Genomic DNA, 19,855 nt, shown 5'->3' on the forward strand with positions numbered 1-19,855 from the left:
CAGCCACCAATTGTGCAAGTTCTCCCACTTAAAAAGATGAGAGAGGCCTATAATTTTCTTCATAGGTATACCTCAACTATGAGAGACAAAATGAGAAAAAAAAAATCCAGAAAATCACATTGTCTGATTTTTAAAGAATTTATTTGCAAATTTTGGTGGAAAATAAGTATTTAGTCACCTACAAACAAGCAAGATATCTGGCTCTCACAGACCTGTAACTTCTTCTGTAAGAGGCTTCTCTGTCCTCCACTCGTTACCTGTATTAATGGGACCTGTTTGAACTCGTTGTCAATAAAAAAGACACCTGTTCACAACCTCAAACAGTCACACTCCAAACTCCACAATGGCCAAGACCAAAGAGCTGTCAAAGCACACCAGAAACAAAACTGTAGACCGGCACCAGGCTGGGAAGACTGAATCTGTAATAGGTAAGCAGCTTGGTGTGAAGAAATCAACTGTGGGAGCAATTTTTAGAAAATGGATGACATACAAGACCACTGATAATCTCCCTTGATCTGGGGCTCCACACAAGATCTCACTCTGTGGGGTCAAAATGATCACAAGAATGGTGAGCAAAAATCCCAGAACCACACGAGAGGACCTAGTGAATGACCTGCGGAGAGCTGGGACCAAAGTAACAAAGGCTACTATCAGTAACACACTACGCCACCATGGACTCAAATCCTGCAGTGCCAGACGTGTCCCCCTGCTTAAGCCAGTACATGTGCAGGCCCATCTGAAGTTTGCTAGAGAGCATTTGGATGATCGAGAAGAGAATTGGGAGAATGTCATATGGTCAGATGAAACCAAAATAGAACTTTTTTGTAAAAACTCTACTCGTCGTGTTTGGAGGAGAAAGAATGCTGAGTTGCATCCAAAGAACACCATACTACTGTAAAGCATGGGGGTGGAAACATAGGGACCAGGATGACTGATCCGTGCAAAGGAAAGAATAAATGGGGCCATGTATCGTCAGATTTTGAGTGAAAACTTCCTTCCATCAGCAAGGGCATTGAAGATGAAACGTGGCTGGGTATATCAGCATGACAATGATCCCAAACACACCGCCCAGGTAACGAAGGAGTGGCTTCGTAAGAAGCATTTCAAGGTCCTGGAGTGGCCTAGCCAGTCTCCAGATCGCAACCCAATAGAAAATCTTTGGAGGGAGTTGAAAGTCCGTGTTGCCCAGCGACAGCCCCAAAACATCACTGCTCTAGAGGAGACCTGCATGGAGGAATGGTCCAAAATACCAGCAACAGTGTGTGAAAACCTTGTGAAGACTTACAGAAAATGTTTGACCTCTGTCATTGCCAACAAAGGGTATATAACAAAGTATTGAGATGAACTTTTGTTATTGACCAGATACTTTTTTCCACCATAATTTGCAAATAAATCCTTTACAAATCATACAATGTGATTTTCTGGATTTTTTTTTTCATTTTGTCTCTCATAGTTGAGGTATACCTATGATGAAAATTACAGGCCTCTCTCATCTTTTGAAGTGGGAGAACTTGTACAATTGGTGGCTGACTAAATACTTTTTTGCCCCACTGTATATGGAAATACATCTGTAGATTGTTAACGGTAGTTGCATAATGCCTCTGTAAAGTATTTACTGACTGACAATTTACTGACTTTTAAAGATGTTTCTTACACCATTAGCATGCACAAACATTTGTTCATCTAGTCTACTGAAGTCTGAGTGAAATAGAATAAAATGTATATCAACTATTGTGTATTTTACTTATTTATAGATTTATAGAAGTAATTCTAATTCTGTTAAACAACTTTTGACTGAACTAGAATCCTCTTGTGTCCGGTTGACTTAATGTTTAAACAGGAAAGGGTTGTGAATTCAAACCTCAACTCTGATTATTTTCTCAGCAGATTTTTGAGTTTTGAGATTTTTGATCAGATTATTAGCACATGAATGATGTCAGATTTTTCATTTAGCATTTTTTTAAACTCTCATAACAAACTAAGATTTCACTCTGTACATGTTTCACTCATCATCATTAATGCTGAGTGAATTAAATGTTAATTTTTTTTTTCATTTGTAATGAAATCTGATATACTGACTGGCAAGCAGCTATTGAGCAAAAAATAATATCTTATTTCCTACATTTAGGGTGGCTTTGATTTTGAACAAATCACACACTTAGAAAAATGAGAACACTTAAACTCTGTTAAGTAATCAAACTAAAGTATAGTTTTAAGTATATTATAATGTGGTACTCAAATACACTTTATTTCATGAGCTTTACTAAGTGGCTAAATAATTCATGACATTTTGTGGGCTTGTTCCCAAAAGTGCTTATAGAAGAATGCCTCTGGCTTTGCAGAAGACTGTTGACAAAAAAAAAAACATAAAAAATAAATAAAGGCATTCTTCATGATTTTTGCATGCAGATTATATTTAAAACAGAACCCTGTTTGTGAAATCTGTGTACAACAACTGAATAGAATCTTCTTGCTTTTTACCATGACCTTTCTGTTTATTAACAACTCCCTTAAACTGTCTGTGTCAAAACTGGAAATATTCTGTAAGAAAGTATATAAGTAAAGCACTTTTGGATAGAGTTTAATAAAGAAATTGATATATAAAATAAATTATACTGTTTTTTGCAATTGAGGAGTATTTTCTGTATATAGTAGGTAAACATTTGTTTGAGATTATTATTAAAAATTTACTAGCAGCGGCAATATTTCAAATTGAATGCTTTAATCTGATTTTTTTGTGCCAGCTGCATATATATTAGCTTGAAATGTATTATTCTGCACATTTGTTCTGAATCGGTTTCTATTTCCTTACAAAGTTATTTTAACTGATAATTTTATTTTTTTTTTTCATGCTGTTCACATATTTCTATATGGAATTAAAATCTAGGGCTGATCAATTCAAAAATATAATCACATTTAATTGTTTGATAAAAATTTTTAATCTAAATTAACTGCATATTAATCATATTTACATATTTCTTTCATGCATTATATTTTTATATGAAGCCGAAATTACTCAGTGATTATTTTTAATAATCACTTGCCTAGGCATAATAAATTATTCCAGTTAGTTTATTGAATTAACAGTGAAACACTAATCTGTCAAAAGCTCAGTTTTTTTTTGTTTTTTTTTTAGCCATATCACAGTGCAAATTAGTGTAGCACTTTGATTGGTTTTATCAATAATTCTATCTGTAAAATGATATGAAGATGAAAAATAAGACATTATTTAATTTTTGGTTATTGAATTCAACCAGTTGCTTAAGCAGACCCATTTATTTACACTGGTTTATTTACACCTCACCCTCTTGTTCAATGTCTTGACATCTTTGCATAGACTGCTGCCCCTACAACTTGGACTTGGTAAGCAGCAGAAGATGGTGAATGGTCGGTTCAAGCGACATTCCTTTTTTTTTTTAATTAACTCCTTTCGTTTATTTCCTTTTAAGAGAATGCAATCATGGACCTTCAATCAGACATCTCATTACGGGTTTTTCCTTGTCTTTTGGTACAAACCGGATTCCAAAAAAGTTGGGACACTAAACAAATTGTGAATAAAAACTGAATGCAATGATGTGGAGATGGCAAATGTCAATATTTTATTTGTAATAGAACGTAGATGACAGATCAAACGTTTAATCCGAGTAAATGTATCATTTTAAAGGAAAAATATGTTGATTCAAAATTTCACGGTGTCAACAAATCCCAAAAAAGTTGGGACAAGTAGCAATAAGAGGCTGGAAAAAGTAAATTTGAGCATAACGAAGAGCTGGAAGACCAATAAACACTAATTAGGTCAATTGGCAACATGATTAGGTATAAAAAGAGCTTCTCAGAGTGGCAGTGTCTCTCAGAAGCCAAGATGGGTAGAGGATCACCAATTCCCACAATGTTGCGCAGAAAGATAGTGGAGCAATATCAGAAAGGTGTTACCCAGCGAAAATTGCAAAGACTTTGCATCTATCATCATCAACTGTGCATAACATCATCCGAAGATTCAGAGAATCTGGAACAATCTCTGTCGCGTAAGGGTCAAGGCCGTAAAACCATACTGGATGCCCGTGATCTCCGGCCCTTAAACGACACTGCACCACAAACAGGAATGCTACTGTAAAGGAAATCACAGAATGGGCTCAGGAATACTTCCAGAAACCATTGTCAGTGAACACAATCCACCGTGCCATCCGCCGTTGCCAGCTGAAACTCTACAGTGCAAAGAAGAAGCCATTTCTAAGCAAGATCCACAAGCTCAGGCGTTGTCACTGGGCCAGGGATCATTTAAAATGGAGTGTGGCAAAATGGAAGACTGTTCTGTGGTCAGACGAGTCACGATTCAAAGTTCTTTTTGGAAATCTGGGACGCCATGTCATCCGGACCAAAGAGGACAAGGACAACTCAAGTTGTTATCAACACTCAGTTCAGAAGCCTGCATCTCTGATGGTATGGGGTTGCATGAGTGCGTGTGGCATGGGCAGCTTGCATGTCTGGAAAGGCACCATCAATGCAGAAAAATATATTCAGGTTCTAGAACAACATATGCTCCCATCCAGACGTCATCTCTTTCAGGGAAGACCCTGCATTTTTCAACAAGATAATGCCAGACCACATTCTGCATCAATCACAACATCATGGCTGCGTAGGAAAAGGATCCGGGTACTGAAATGGCCAGTCTGCAGTCCAGATCTTTCACCTATAGAGAACATTTGGCGCATCATAAAGAGGAAGGTGCGACAAAGAAGGCCCAAGACGATTGAACAGTTAGAGGCCTGTATTAGACAAGAATGGGAGAGCATTCCTATTTCTAAACTTGAGAAACTGGTCTCCTTGGTCCCCAGACGTCTGTTGAGTGTTGTAAGAAGAAGGGGAGATGCCACACAGTGGTGAAAATGGCCTTGTCCCAACTTTTTTGGGATTTGTTGACACCATGAAATTCTGAATCAACATATTTTTCCCTTTAAATGATACATTTTCTCAGTTTAAACTTTTGTTCCGTGATTTATGTTGGCACCTCCACATCATTGCATTCAGTTTTTATTCACAATTTGTATAGTGTCCCAACTTTTTTGGAATCCGGTTTGTATTTTGCGGCCGGACCCCCAATTGGCTACTGATTGGAATAGTTCCTGACAGCAGCCTGGAAAGCACAACCCTCGAAGGGCTATGCTGTCAATCACTAACTTCCTCCTCTCAGTTCTGGAATGAAGAAAACTCCCACACATTAAATGTGTGGAAGCCCAGGCAGTGCCAGATTCTTGTGCAATATATTTATGTGACAATACTACAGTGCTGCTGCTAATAGACTTGGGTTTGTTTGACACTGCTTTATTAACAAAGTATGAAGCATGGTCAGATTTAGGGGTTGCATTAAATAATGTAAGTGCAGAAATTAATGGCAGTTTTTAAGCAGTCTTAATAAAAGCATTTTGCATGCAGTAATTTCTAGATTAAGTTGCTTCTTAAAGTAAGTGCTTGACACTTATTAGCTTCATGTGTGTGTTATTGCTATGCTGTAAGCATAGATCAAAAATGGTTCTATTAAAATATATGATTTTAAAATGTAGCTATTACTCTTGTATAATGGTTTTTAAAACTTCTTCCAGGTGTCGCAGACCAAGGAGTCAGCAGCCATCTGTAGTTCTCATGTGGGATAGTCTTCTCTTGGTAGCAGGAAAGAGCAATGAAAGCATTCAGTATCCTTTTTATATCACTGAAGCTGCATCTTTTCCAGATTCCCAAAATGGAGCAACTACTGAGTTGGCAAGGTAGCATCCAACATCAAACACATAACAAAAAAAATTTCTCAGTCCAATAAAGTTAATTTTAAAAATGTTTACTTAAAATGTAAAAAAGAACAAATCACAAAAAATCAATAAAAGGTTATTACACACACAGAATAAAACGTAAAAGCAAACTTTAAAAGTGGTGATTAAAAGGAAGTATCTCTCTCACTCTCTCTCTCTGTCACACACACACACACACACAAATACACACAAATTCACTGGCCACTTTATTAGGTACACCTGTTCAACTGCTTGTTAATGCAAATATCTAATCAGCCAATTCAATGGCCGCAGCTCTTTGCGTTTAGGCATGTAGATATTGTCAAGACATCATGCTGAAGTTCAAGCATCGGAATGGGGAAGAAAGTTGATTTAAGTGACTCTGAACGTGGCATGGTTGTTGATGCCAGACGGGCTCTTCTGAGCATTTTAGAAACTGCTGATCTAATTGGATTTTCATGCAAAACCATCTCTTGGGTTTACAGAGAGTGGTCTGAAATAAGGAAAACACTTAATGAGCACTAGTTCTCTGGGCGAAAGTGCGTGATTGATACCAGAGGCTGGAGGAGAATGGCCAGACTGGTTTGAGCTGGTAGAAAGACAACAGTAACTCAAATAACCACTTGTTACAACCAAGGTATGCAAAAGAGCTTCTCTGAATGCACAACACATCAACCCTTGAAACAGATGGGCTACAGCAGCATGAGCCCATACTTGGTATTACTCGTGTCAACTAAAAACAAGCAACTGAGGTTACAGTTGGACAATGGAATATTGGAAAAATGTTGCCTGATCTGGTAAGTTTTGATTTCTGCTGCAACATTAGAATTTTTGCATCAACAACATGAAAGCATATATCCATCCTGCCTTGTATCTACGTTTCAGGCTGGTTTTGGTTTTCTTGGCACACTTTGGGCACTTTAGTACCAACTGGGCATCAGTTAAATGCCACAGCATACCTGAGTATTGTTGCTGACCATATATATCCCTTTATGACCGCAGTGTTCCTTCTTCTGATGGCCACTCCCAGCAGGATAACGCACCATGCCACAAAGTTCAAATCATCTGAAACTGATTTTTAGAACATGACAGTAAGTTCACTGTACTCAAATGACCTTCACATTCACCAGATTTCAATCCAATAGAGCACCTTTGGGACATGGTGGAACCGAATATTTGCATCATGGATGTGTAGCCAACAAATGTGCAGCAACCGCATGCTGCTATCATGTCAATATGGATCAAAAACCCTGAAGAATGTTTCCAGCACCTTATTGAATTTATGCCATGCAGTTCTGAAGGCAAACAAGGTCCAACCCGGTACTAGTAAGGTGTACCTAATAAAGTGACTGGTGAGTTTGTGTGTGTATACAGTACAGGCCAAAAGTTTGGACACACCTCCTCATTCAATGTGTTTTCTTTATTTTCATGACCATTTACAGCACTCCATCACTCTCCTTCTTGGTCAAATAGCCCTTACACAGCCTGGAGGTGTGTTTGGGGTCATTGTCCTGTTGAAAAATAAATGATCGTCTAACTAACCTGACTTCTGCACAACAAAACTGCTGCTCCCAACCCCATTGATAAAGCAAGAAATTCTACTAAATAACCCTGATAAGGCATGCCTGTGAAGTGAAAACCATTTCAGGTGACTACCTGTTGAAGCTCATCGAGAGAATGCCAAGGGTGTGCAAAGCAGTAATCAGAGCAAAGAGTGGCTATTTTGAAGAAACTAGAATATAAAACATGTTTTCAGTTATTTCACCTTTTTTTGTTAAGTAAATAACTCCACATGTGTTCATTCATAGTTTTGATGCCTTCAGTGAGAATCTACCAATGTAAATGGTCATGAAAATAAAAAAAACACATTGAATGAGGAGGTGTGTCCAAACTTTTGGCCTGTACTGTATGTATGTATATATATATATATATATATAAAATATTGTGGGAAAGGCACCATATAGGCGTCGACCTGACACAGACTGACAATTGTGGCTGAGCTAAAAATAAAAAGATTTTTTCTTTGCGTTCTTCAGCCGTGGGGCACGTCTTACCTGTGTCCCACAGGCCCTACGCAGTCCACAGAACACACACAAAAGAAAATGCCCAAAAACCACACTCTCTCCACTCCACCCAGGCAGCTTCAGCTTCATCCTCCTTCTCCCAACTCTGGTGCCTTGAGTAGTAGCTGCAGGCTCCTTTTATAGCCCACCCAGAAGTGCTCCTGGTGGTAATTGGCCTAATTAGGCTTCACTTCCAGGTGTGGCTGTGTTACAGCCCACATTGGCTCAGGAAGCCATGCAGCTCCCCCAACAGGGATGAGCTCTGGAGTAACACAATTTTAGCTCCGATGCGTCCTGGGGGGGCTGCCACCAAGTGTTCCGGGAAACGTAGTGTGCATCCCATTGCTGCTCCCCTGGATCTAGTGTCAAAGGGGCATCCCAACCGTCTGCCACTAAAGAAATACCACTTGAAAAGTCAGATGAAGTGAACAAAGTATAGATTATTACTGTAAACTTAAAACACTCATTTGAGTATTATAAATGTATTCCATTTGAGTGCAGATCTTATGAAAAATTTAGTTTGGAACAAATAAGTTCACCTGTGATAAAAATGCATGTGAAATTTACTTTTACACATGGGTAATATAGGTGTTGCTGAAAATTTCTCCTTTAATAAATCAAAAGATCGTTTAAAAACTGTATTGTGTTTGTGCAGGTCGTCATTTAAATTGTGATAAATCTGTTTGGTGGTCAGAAACGAGTGTTATCAATAAGCAAAAAGGGTGGAAATCAGGAATGGGACAAATACTTTTTTTACAGCACTGTAGCTGGATAAAACCAGGTAAAAGTGGACTGAAGCAATATTGAAAATCAGTTATTCACGCCAGTTTGCTTCATTTTATACTCATGGAAACAATTATCTATGGAATCAAATAGTGTAGGATGGATGTTTGTGGTACCATTGTACACCCATTGCTGTTCAGATTTCCCACTTTAAAAAGAGAATATCTTAATGTGTAATAGAAAAAGTGTAGTTACATTTTAAAGTTTTATAAATATATAAAATGTTAGTATATTATTATAAAATAATCTTCATAACATAGTTTTAAATTGAAGTTCCTTGACTTTTGGAAATCATTTGAATTTGTATCTCCTATTTCAAAGTGGTCATGAGTAGAAGAACGAGAGAGAGTAGAAAAACAACTAACCTAATTGAAAAATATGATTTTTCTTTGTCTACAGATATTTTTAAAGCAAGAAAACTAATATAAGGTTTGAGTGAAGTGATACTTTGAAATTAAAATTCTAGAATATATTTCTGTGATCTTACTATATTGAGATCTCGTCACTGTTCTTCACCCTTTATTATAACTTTAACTCCAGTGCATATATAACTTAGATGATGAGTTGTATCTTGTACCAGAACTTGATGGGGTACGAATAATCGGTAGCAAGAGTCATGAATTTTTGCATGAAGTTCCAGGTAGGCATGGATAAATAAAGCTAAAGTTTAGTGTTTAATGAATGCTTGCTTTGTCATCCTCTTTTTCTTGAAATCTTTTAATATAATTTCAAATAAGTACTTGTTTCAATTTGTATACAGGTGCCGGTCATAAAATTAGAATATCATGACAAAGTTGATTTATTTCAGTAATTCCATTCAAAAAGTGAAACTTTAAATTAAAAATTAAAAGAAATAAACATTTGAAATACATCAGTCTGAGTGTAATGAATGAATCTAATATACAAGTTTCACTTTTTGAATGGAATTACTGAAATAAATCAACTTTGTCATGATATTCTAATTTTATGACTGGCACCTGTACATAGTGCGCAGTGTTTGACCCTGTGTTATAATGCTTTTTGGGCAGTAACTTATTCTTTATAAAATTTTGATTTACTTTGAAACATCATAACTTAAAATCCAATCTCATTCAAATTTTAATTTTTGTTTCAGCAACCTGTGAGGAGATTTTTAAGATTGCATCTATGGCACCTGGAGCTCTCTTGTTAGAAGCTCATAAGGAATATAAGGTGAACCTGTTCAGCTGCTATTTTTATGTCTTTTCTGTGTTTTTGGTCATCTCATTATTTATACAGTATGTATCTCTTAATATGCAACCATTGATTTTAAACTCTTTCCTTTATATTTATAAACTAGCAAAATACCCGCGCTTCACAGCGGCGAAGTACTGCCCTAAAAGTTTTATTAAGAAGAAAATTAAACCTTTTTAAACTGAGGGCAAATATGCCAATAATAATTTTTTAAGGATCTCTTTGCATACCACATTTTGAGTTCGGCCCTCCGGTTGTAATATGACCAAGCTGTGTGCTGAGCTTACTCTTAAGCATGCAATGTACAGTTGGCCATGTGAAAAGCAATCTTGTCTCAAATCTCACAGCTTGGATTGCTGCTGTAATAATCGGTTTGAGTTTCAAGGTTTGTTTCAATTACGACAGTATTTGTAGGACTTGTGTTGAAGTGACATTCAGCATCTGTCAAGCGTTGTAAGTATACAACCAGTTTCATCGATAACTTCACATCCAGCTTTTGAGAGTTTAAACATTCATAAACATCAAAGTGTCCACTACTGAAATCGTCACTTGTCAATCTAAGATGTTTAAGAGGCATTGGCGGCCTTACCAAATTTCGTGAAGATGAGGCAATGAATAAGAAAGTTCAACATGGCGGACGTTGTTGACCGTTATGACCGTTACGCGTTGAATTTCGAAATGAAACCTGCTTTTTTTGTAAGTAAGCTGTAAGGAATGAGCCTGCCAAATTTCAGCCTTCTACCTACAAGGGAAGTTGGAGAATTAGTGACATTAGAAACTTCAATATGGCGGCCGACAGTGGCATCATACCACTGAAATAAGTACGTACATCGGTTTTGGTTAGCGCAGGGAAGCCACCTACCAAATTTAATGAAGATGGAGCCATAAATAAGAAAGTTCAACATGGCGAACTTTGTCAACCGTTATGACAGCTAAGTGTAGAAACCTGCTTAACTTTTGTAAGTAAGCTGTAAGGAATGAGCCTGCCAAATTTCAGCCTTCTACCTACACGGGAAGTTGGAGAATTAGTGACGTTTGGAAAATTAAATATGGCGGCCGACAATGGCGTCATACCACCGAAAAAAGTACGTACATCAGTTTTGGTTAGCGCAGGGAAGCCACCTACCATAATTTCGTGAAGATGGGGCCAGCCTTCTAACCTACACGGGAAGTTGGAAAATTAGTGACTTTGGAAAGTTAGTGACTTTGGAAAGTTCAATATGTCGGCCGACAGTGGCGTCATACCATCGAAATAAGTCGCGTACATCGGTTTCGGTTAGCGCAGGGAAGCCGCCTACCAAATTTCGTGAAGATGGGGCCATAAATAAGAAAGTTCAACATGGCGGACGTTGTCGACCGTTATGACCGTTACGTGTAGAATTTCGAAATGAAACCTGCTTAACTTTCGTAAGTAAGCTGTAAGGAATAAGCCTGCCAAATTTCAGCCTTCAATCAATCAGTCAGTCAGTGAGGGCTTTGCCTTTTATTAGTATAGATACAAGTTGATTAAGATGTTATATTACTAATGTAATTCATAGAATAAGAGACTAAATACTTCAGTGAGCCTTCTGATTGTAAGTGTGTGTCAAGTGACATCTTTTCACAGTTTCAAGGCTTTGCACTACACTACTTACTTCAGAAGTTAATTCTGTTACCTCTATGCCAACTTCCTCCTCAGCCTCCCAACAGTGCATAATGCCTATCAAGAAAAGGAAATACAATTTTGGCAGGATATATCAGTTTGAGTTTCCAAGTAACATTTATGTATGTTACTGGTTATAGAGAATTTTTAACATAGTCATTGGAATACTAAGAATAAAATGTTTATCCAATATGGTTAAAAACAGACATTTGGCTTTTGAATAGTTGTACACTTATCTCTTCTTGTCTAAGGGATTTCTTGATATAGCTTAATACAACACTTGCATTGTGAGCATTTCAAATGGTCATGTATTTGTCCTGTGCAGGCAGTTATCTAGCCAATCAACTTTCAAAGAGCCTTCTTATGTGCTTCTATCCTGTGCCACTGATTTGTTAATAGGTCTCAGCTGTTTGTCCAATGCTGGCACGGTTTGGGGTTACTAAATTGGAACAGAAATGCCGCTGCAGAAATGATTAATTTATATCCTCAGACATATCTTTAGTCAGAAAATCCAAGTTAATAATTCTGTTGTTCAAAACTGTTTTTATATTTTCAACATGCACCCTTGAAATATGCATTTATACATGAATGTTTTTTCTTGAAGTCTGCTGTAAATCTGTTCCTTTCCTCAGACATATTTTAATTTCTGCTGTTTTTCAGGTTATTTCCTGGTATGGGAAATTGTAAAGCATTCTCTTTGTGTGGCTTAATTTTATAAACTCTGTTTGTTTGGTATAAGCATTGCAACCTGTTGTGTTGTAATATTAATACACTATGTAACTACACTAAACAGATGAATGAAAGGGCAGTGCCTGGCCTTCACTTATGCATATGATCCAAGAGTGTTTTATAAAAAGTTAAGAGGCTATGGTTACATAGTTAAAAATAGTGAAAGTCGAGAAAAAAGAATATTTGAAAGCTTATTCCAACACTTAGGACAATAAGAATGATATTCAAAGTGCATTTTTTGGTAACAACATAGGTACATTTTGCAGCTTACAGCACTGTAACTTAACATGTACATAAGTGTTAATGATAAAATACTGCTTTTCAAATAATAAAAGATTAATTTTTGTTTGTAATTCAGAAAGAAAGTCAAAAGGCAGATGAGTATCTGCGAGAAATCAAAGACCAGAATCTTCTTCCTACTGCTGTTGAGCAGTGTATTGAAGCAGCAGGATTTGAATATGAACCAGAGACTCAAAAGATGCTTCTCCGAGTGAGTATGCAATTGAAAATTTAAAAATCAAGCATCAAAGCAGGAATCTGTGAAATTGAGGAATACAAATTGTCAAACCTGTAATGAGCCTTTAATCTTTTTCTGTTTTTATATTTTTTTATTGGATGGTAATAATAGAGTCCATTATAGAGAAATCTTATTGTGCCATTGTAACCTTTCTAGGATTTTTTTTTCTTTTGAAAGTATCTATGAAAACACATATGCCATATTTGTGTAGATGTATTCACATATCTAATGAGACTCTATAATTTTATTTATTTTGTAGTTGTAGGCTCACAATGAAAATGCAAATGTTTCATACTCCATATTTTTTGTTTTAAAACAGGCAGCATCATTTGGAAAATCTTTCCTCAGTAACTTTTCCCCAGAGAGGTTTGTAACCATGTGTCGTGAACTGAGAGTCCTAAATGCAGTTCGAGACTATACTGTTGGAATGCCTCTCACTTATGTTCAGTATCCTTTATTCCAGCTATATTTTAAAGATCTTAATGTGTCAATAATTGGGCCAAACTGGTATTTTGCCAGTAAATCAAGGATGTTTTGGTTCATATATAATTGTTTCCAGCACTGACAGATCAGTCTAATGCTGTGTATTTCATAAATGAAACTTCTTAGCTAAACATTGCATCACATACACTTACTGTTAATTCTTTCATCATAGGAAAGCTTAACAGGACACATCAGAAATTTGTTTCTTTACATTGTGTTTAAAAAACCTTATTGTGTGTTTTACTTGTCTAGAATTAACTGCCTGGCCATTCAAAGTATAAAAAATAAGGCTTTGATTGTCCTAAAACAATGGATGATCAATCAGTAGTGTCAGAATCTCCACACACACAGTATTTCTCTCACTTTGTCTTATTTCTACAACTTGACATCTCTTCAGTTTTATAAACTCTTGTATGTTGTGGCATTTCAAAGCTTACAAACAGTGCTATGTACAAGTTTCTTAAAATCACTTTTAAGGACAAGTTTTTCCTTACAAAGCCATAGTACTATTAATCAGACTCTTCTGGCAAATCCTGACTTTCATTAACAGTTAGTAACCTAGAACTACTATTGATTGCTTACTGTTCTAGAGCAGTGCCCACGCAGTTTATCCCTCCTGCTATCTGTTGGCCTGTGGGACACAGTCTTATGTTTAATATAAAGTAGTATGTTCTAGTAGCCAAGGCTCCAATGCTGTAGTAGTAGAAAATCCAACTAAACAGTTGTACTGTTCCCCTGTGAGTACCTTTGTATGATATTCAAAAATACATAGTAAAAAGCAAATTTTTGTTGCATGTTTAAATATTTATGTTATGCAGTGCTTATCACTTCAAATATAGAGCATTTGTTGTGATAATTAGTGCTGATTCCTATTTCCACTTTCTGTTTACTCAATGTGATTCTTTCTCTTCCAGTTTTCATCCTGTTGACACCACTTCTTCTTACTGCCTTTTGGCAAATACTAAACTTTGTGTAATAACTAAGTTTCCAGAGATAAATCTTATCTCAATATGCAGTACTCTGTGTAGCCCAGATTTGCCATTATCTTCTTGTGGTTTCTTTCCTGAAAAACCTAATTTCATATAAGAATCTATAGTAATAAAAGGCAAAGCCCTCACTGACTGACTGACTCACTCATCACTAATTCTCCAACTTCCCGTGTAGGTAGAAGGCTGAAATTTGGCAGGCTCATTCCTAACAGGTTACTTACAAAAATTAAGCAGGTTTCATTTCAAAATTCTACGCGTAACGGTCATAATTGAATCCTACTTACATACATATATACATCTATAGCCTGCAGCTCGGTCGCCATGTGAGGCGGCGTTGCGTCCCCCATCACCACACCTCCCACGTAGTTGGCTGCCTGCCCATATAAGGCCGTCCGTTGCTCTGGTCTCTTCAATCCCTTCTTTGCTTCGCCACGGTATTCACGTCTCCCTGCTGATAACTGCAGCCTTTTTATTTAATCTACGGCTTTTCCACTGTTTTATTGTTCGTTTATTACAATGCAAAGTTATCTATGAAGGCGGTCGTATGCTTACAACGCTTGACAGATGCAGAATGTCACTTCAACACAAGTCCTGCAAATACTAACGTAATTGGAACAAACCATGAAACTCAAACCGATTATGACAGCAGCAATCCAAGCTCTGAGAAAACAGTAAAAAGGAGGCGTGTCAGACGTCGTGGTACATTTTCTGATGCAGCTAGATGGATATAACTTTGTGACGCTGCCGCCAAGTACTCTCAGAAAAATCCACAAGTTAATAGACACTCTGTCGCTAAATACTCGCAGGCAAATCCACAAGTTCATAGAAACGCTGTCGCTAAATACTTGCAAAAAATCCACAAGTTAATAGACTTGCTGTCGCTAAATACTCGCAGGCAAATCCACATCTTAATAGAGACACTGTCGCTAAATACTCACAGGCAAATCCACAAGTTAATACCGGGAATGCCTGTTAAACATCTTAGATTCACGAGTAGTGGGTAGTGAACACTTTGATGAATGAAACCTGTTATCTTTACAACGGTTGACAAACACGGAATGTAACCTGAACACAACACGTCCTCCAAATATGAACCTGATTGAAAGAAATAATGATAATGAAATCCTTGATGACAGCAACATATAACAGTGACAAAACAATTACATTGACAATCATGTTACATGATTTTTAAAATGCTTCCTTTTCTTTTTCATAACTTTTTAACACACTACTTCTCCGCTGCAAAGCGCGGGTATTTTGCTAGTATTTCAAATAATCTTAATTTCTAATAAAACAATTAGATTTGTATAAATGCATAGAATTATCTTTAACTTGTAATATTTTCTAAAATATCAACTGAGCAAAAAATGTTTGTGTATTTGAGCATTCATTTTAGTTATATTACTTTACAAAGATCCTTAACTTATTTTCAGGTTCAGACAATTAACAGTCCAGGTTCTAATAGATCGGTATGTATATATAGAAGTATACATAGAAGTAATCTGTAGTAAAATGTGTTGATAATAAAAAATATATTCCTGCATTATTGTAAATATTTAGTGACAGGTTTTATTTAGGAAAAGTCAAGACTTTTATTCAACTGTGCAATATGAAATGAGGTATTCATGCAGAAGGGTATCTGACAGCTGCAGATTAGACTACCAATAAAATCCTCTTTCACACTGCATGTAACCCAAAGGTGTGAAGGTTCATAAATTTTGGTTAAATGTATTATCTTCAAGAGACGTGAAGTATTGGTTACTCAAATTTTTGATGAGACAGTTTTTATTTGCCTTAAATATCTGTCATATTAATTTTTTTTTACAAATGCTACTAATCTTGCAGCCTATATTATGTTTACAGTAAGTTGTTGAAATTAATGATATGCTGTTTTGATGTGGTCCATATTACAGGTGTAGTAGGTGAACCAAAACCTTGAAACACTACTTCTGGAACTGTGTCTGGAGCTAATAGATTTTTGCATTTCTGCCATGTAATCTGTGAAATGAAAAAATACAGTGTATTAATTATTACATATTTTTACTTATGAAGATGAAGTCTTTTATGAATCAAACAATACAAAGTTATGTGCATTTCAGTTGGGTTCCTTTTGAACACAATGCAAATAGGTGAAATATTGCTCATTATGTATTTATTTTTTATGGTAAAGACAATATTCCTCAACACTTAATCTCACAGGTGAACTTTGGGAAGGGTATCTGTGTATCACTGTTACCATGACTGCTGTATTTTGCTGTTAGATGCAGCTGTTAAATATTGAGAAAAATTGATTATGCTGAATAAAATTAACAGGTTACATTTTAAGATTACTGACATTTTGTTTTAGGCATTTTATTATAGCACATTATTCAGAATGATTAAGATAATATAGAACAAAACTGTGAATGGATAATCTTATGTTGATTATAACTTTAATTGCTGAAGCATTTAAATGAAGCTAGAAACAGGTCATATTTACTTGGTCTGTATTGTCTTTCCATTTACTCATAATGATTCATTATTCATGATGCTGGTTTGTCAATGTAAGTGGTGGTAATTTAATATTTTTCCACATAATGCATCATAACATACTCGTGGTGGAAAGTAAAAAATTATATTTAGTTTTCTTACTGTATTTGTGTAGGTAATATAGGAAGTAATATTTATTTTTTAAAAGTATTTTCAAATTAAAATACAGTACTTTATTTCTTATTTTGTGTGTGTGTGCGCTATATATTTATATATATTTATATAAGTGCTGGGCAGCGATTAAAATTATTAATCATGTATTTGTTGATTATTTATTGAGTATTTATTCATGTTTGAGATTTAGTTACATTTACTCATCTTTAAAATAGTTTAGTCTACTGATAATGAAGATAGAATTTTAATTATTTGTTGCATTAATATTAGTGATATTTAACATATGAGTATCTCTGCCTTTGACCATTTTTAAAAGACTGAATGATTGGCAGCTCATCTTACAGAGCCGTTATCACATCTGCTAAAATCAGATTTAATACTTTGATAAAAGAAAAGGACTCCATCAAGGTCTATGTGCTCAGATTTACACTGTCAATAGGACGGTAATTTATTTTTTTGGTTGGGGATTCCAGGAATGTACCCAGCCTTGGCCCAACCCGCACACAGTCACAGACAGACATAAATCAAACAGATGTGTGAAATATAATGTCCTTATCACAGTTTCAGTTCGGCTGAAACGGATGAAATGGTATGGAGTAAAGATGACAATGATGATCCTGGGAACAGCTTCTGTAATAAGTGAATTAAACAGTCCTGCCAGTAGTTCTGAGCAGCAAGGGGTGAGATTTGTGGGAGCTGTCCCTCTGAAGACACACAACGACTAATCCACCACTATTCACACGACAGGACAGTTTATTCATCCTTGCGAGAAATGATCCAGGTTATAAATGACTTCACAGTGGTTTCATTGGATGGGACACATGGGTTACACAGAAACACAGCTCTCTCTCTCTCTCTCTCTCTCTCTCTCTCTCTCTCTCTCTCTCTCTCTCTCTCTCTCTCTCTCTCTCTCTCTCTCTCTCTCTCTCTCTCTCTCTCTCTCTCTCCTCTCTCTCTCTCTCTCTCTCTCTCTCTCTCTCTCTCTCTCTCTCTCTCTCTCTCTCTCTCTCTCTCTCTCTCTCTCTCTCTCTCTCTCTCTCGTTGGCCCTGCATGTCCCCAGTAGCCCTTGTGCCCATTTCAGATATTCAGCAATCACCTTTATCAGACATGAGCTACGTGAGATTTTTTCATGGATGTTTTTGATATTGTTTGCTGTTTTCCAGAGTCTGTCACTATTCTGTCCCATTCAATCAGAAAGTTGATATGTCCTTTCTTCTTGACAACATGAGATTTAAAAATTTTCTTGGCCAATAAAACAAACTATGCGGGATAAGTAACATGAAAAGAAAAATCATTTTGGTTGGATTATACCTTTACAGCAATGAAAATATATCTGTGACATTTTCTACCACCTGTTGTGTCTTGAGTTTGTGATGTGTACAAAATATATTGGTAGGATGAATCTACCTTCTGCACAAAATGCTTTCTCATTACAATTACAACTTGATAAATATCTGCTGACATTTTATGTCAAGGCAATCCTTGAGTATAACTTGTGTCTTCTGTCTTAGGCTGGTGTTTCGTAGATTATACCCTCTTGCCATTGAAATCTGTAAGCATTTGAAGATTCGTGAATTCCAGGGTGTGAGTCATGTGCTAAAACACTGGGCTTGCTTTAAGGTGAGTTCTGTGTGATACAGAATATTACAAAAGAAAGAAAAATGGTAATTTGCTTAACTATTCTTAAGCTAAAACAGCAGTGTACTAATTTGTAAAAAATGTTGATAAGTAATTGGCTCATATTAAGTTTTACACAGTGTTCATGCTGAATAAACAAGTAAGTTCATTTTGGTTACAGACTGAACCTCTTTTGAACAAGAAGCAAATGATGCCCTCTTTTTAGTTAATATTGCATAAAAAGAATGTCTACCTGCAGTGTAGTGACAAAAAAATGCTCATCATAAAAATAGAAAGATTTAGTTCAGCAAAATCTGAGTGATCTCATTTAATACTGTGTTACTTTGGAATATAGGCATCACATAGAAATGAACAACTATATAAAGTATAAAACAAAATATTAATAATAGAAAATCTTAGGTATTACAACTGACTAAACCAGGGGTCTCCAGCTCCAGTCCTGGAGAGCTACTGTGGCTGCAAGTTTACATTTTAACTCTTTTCTTAATTAGTGACCAGTTTTTCTGCTAATTAACTATTTCCCTTTATTTTAATCGTCTTTTCTTGAGACTCTGACTGCTGAATTGATTATTTTTTTTCCTTAAACAGCACCTAAAGATAAATTTGATGTGAAGTGAGTCAACATATGACCGACTAAGTTTGGGACCTCATACTCTAACCAACTTCACTTCATTCAGTTTCTTAATTTGAAGTCAGTTCTCGTTGCTAATTAAACCTGTTTTTTAATTCCAAAGCGCTCATTCTGCCATGATAGACATTTCCAAAACCATTGATTTTTGTTTTTTAAGAGCGCTGTCAAAATGTTTTGTGGACCTGAGCAGATCAACATTACTGAGACCTTCACCTTTCTTTATTTTCAGTTATTGTGTGATGGACGCAGGTTGTTGTTTATGTGTTGGTTCATTTTTGTCTTAATATTGTTTGGTTGCTAATTATGGAAAAAAAGAAATAATTAAGGGGCCCGAGTCTTAAGTTGTGAATCAATTAAAATTAAGGCAAAGAGTTAAAAGAGTCTACGTGACCATCAACATCAGGTCCTTCCATGAAAATATGATGATTTATGTTAGGTAGAATGCCCAGAGGGGACTGGGCGGTCTCTTGGTCTGGAACCCCTATAGATTTTATTTTTTTCTCCAGCTTTTGGAGTTTTTTTTTGTTTTTCTGTCCACCCTGGCCATCGGACCTTACTCTTATTCTATGTTAATTAATGTTGACTTATGTTTATTTTTTATTGTGTCTTCTATTTTTCTATTCATTTTGTAAAGCACTTTGAGCTACATTTTTTTGTATGAATATGTGCTATATAAATAAATGTTGATTGATTGATTAATTAGCAGCAAAATCTGGTCACTTATTATGAAAAGGGTTAGAATGA

General features: G+C 36.1%; 1 protein-coding gene across 2 annotated transcripts in view; it reads left to right on the forward strand.

Annotated features, from left to right (window-relative positions):
• Positions 1 to 19,855, forward strand: part of vps16 (vacuolar protein sorting 16 homolog) — a 100,895-nt gene that overhangs the window by 54,401 nt on the left and 26,639 nt on the right. For both annotated transcript variants that reach the window (XM_039755871.1, XM_039755872.1), the window contains exons 9-15: positions 5,601 to 5,690; positions 9,172 to 9,266; positions 9,741 to 9,817; positions 12,568 to 12,699; positions 13,046 to 13,173; positions 15,632 to 15,667; positions 18,354 to 18,462. In XM_039755871.1, coding sequence (XP_039611805.1) covers positions 5,601 to 5,690; positions 9,172 to 9,266; positions 9,741 to 9,817; positions 12,568 to 12,699; positions 13,046 to 13,173; positions 15,632 to 15,667; positions 18,354 to 18,462 — 667 coding nt within the window. The remainder of the gene's footprint in view (positions 1 to 5,600; positions 5,691 to 9,171; positions 9,267 to 9,740; positions 9,818 to 12,567; positions 12,700 to 13,045; positions 13,174 to 15,631; positions 15,668 to 18,353; positions 18,463 to 19,855) is intronic.

This window comes from Polypterus senegalus, chromosome 6, assembly GCF_016835505.1.
Source record: "Polypterus senegalus isolate Bchr_013 chromosome 6, ASM1683550v1, whole genome shotgun sequence".
Classification (NCBI taxonomy): domain Eukaryota; kingdom Metazoa; phylum Chordata; class Cladistia; order Polypteriformes; family Polypteridae; genus Polypterus; species Polypterus senegalus.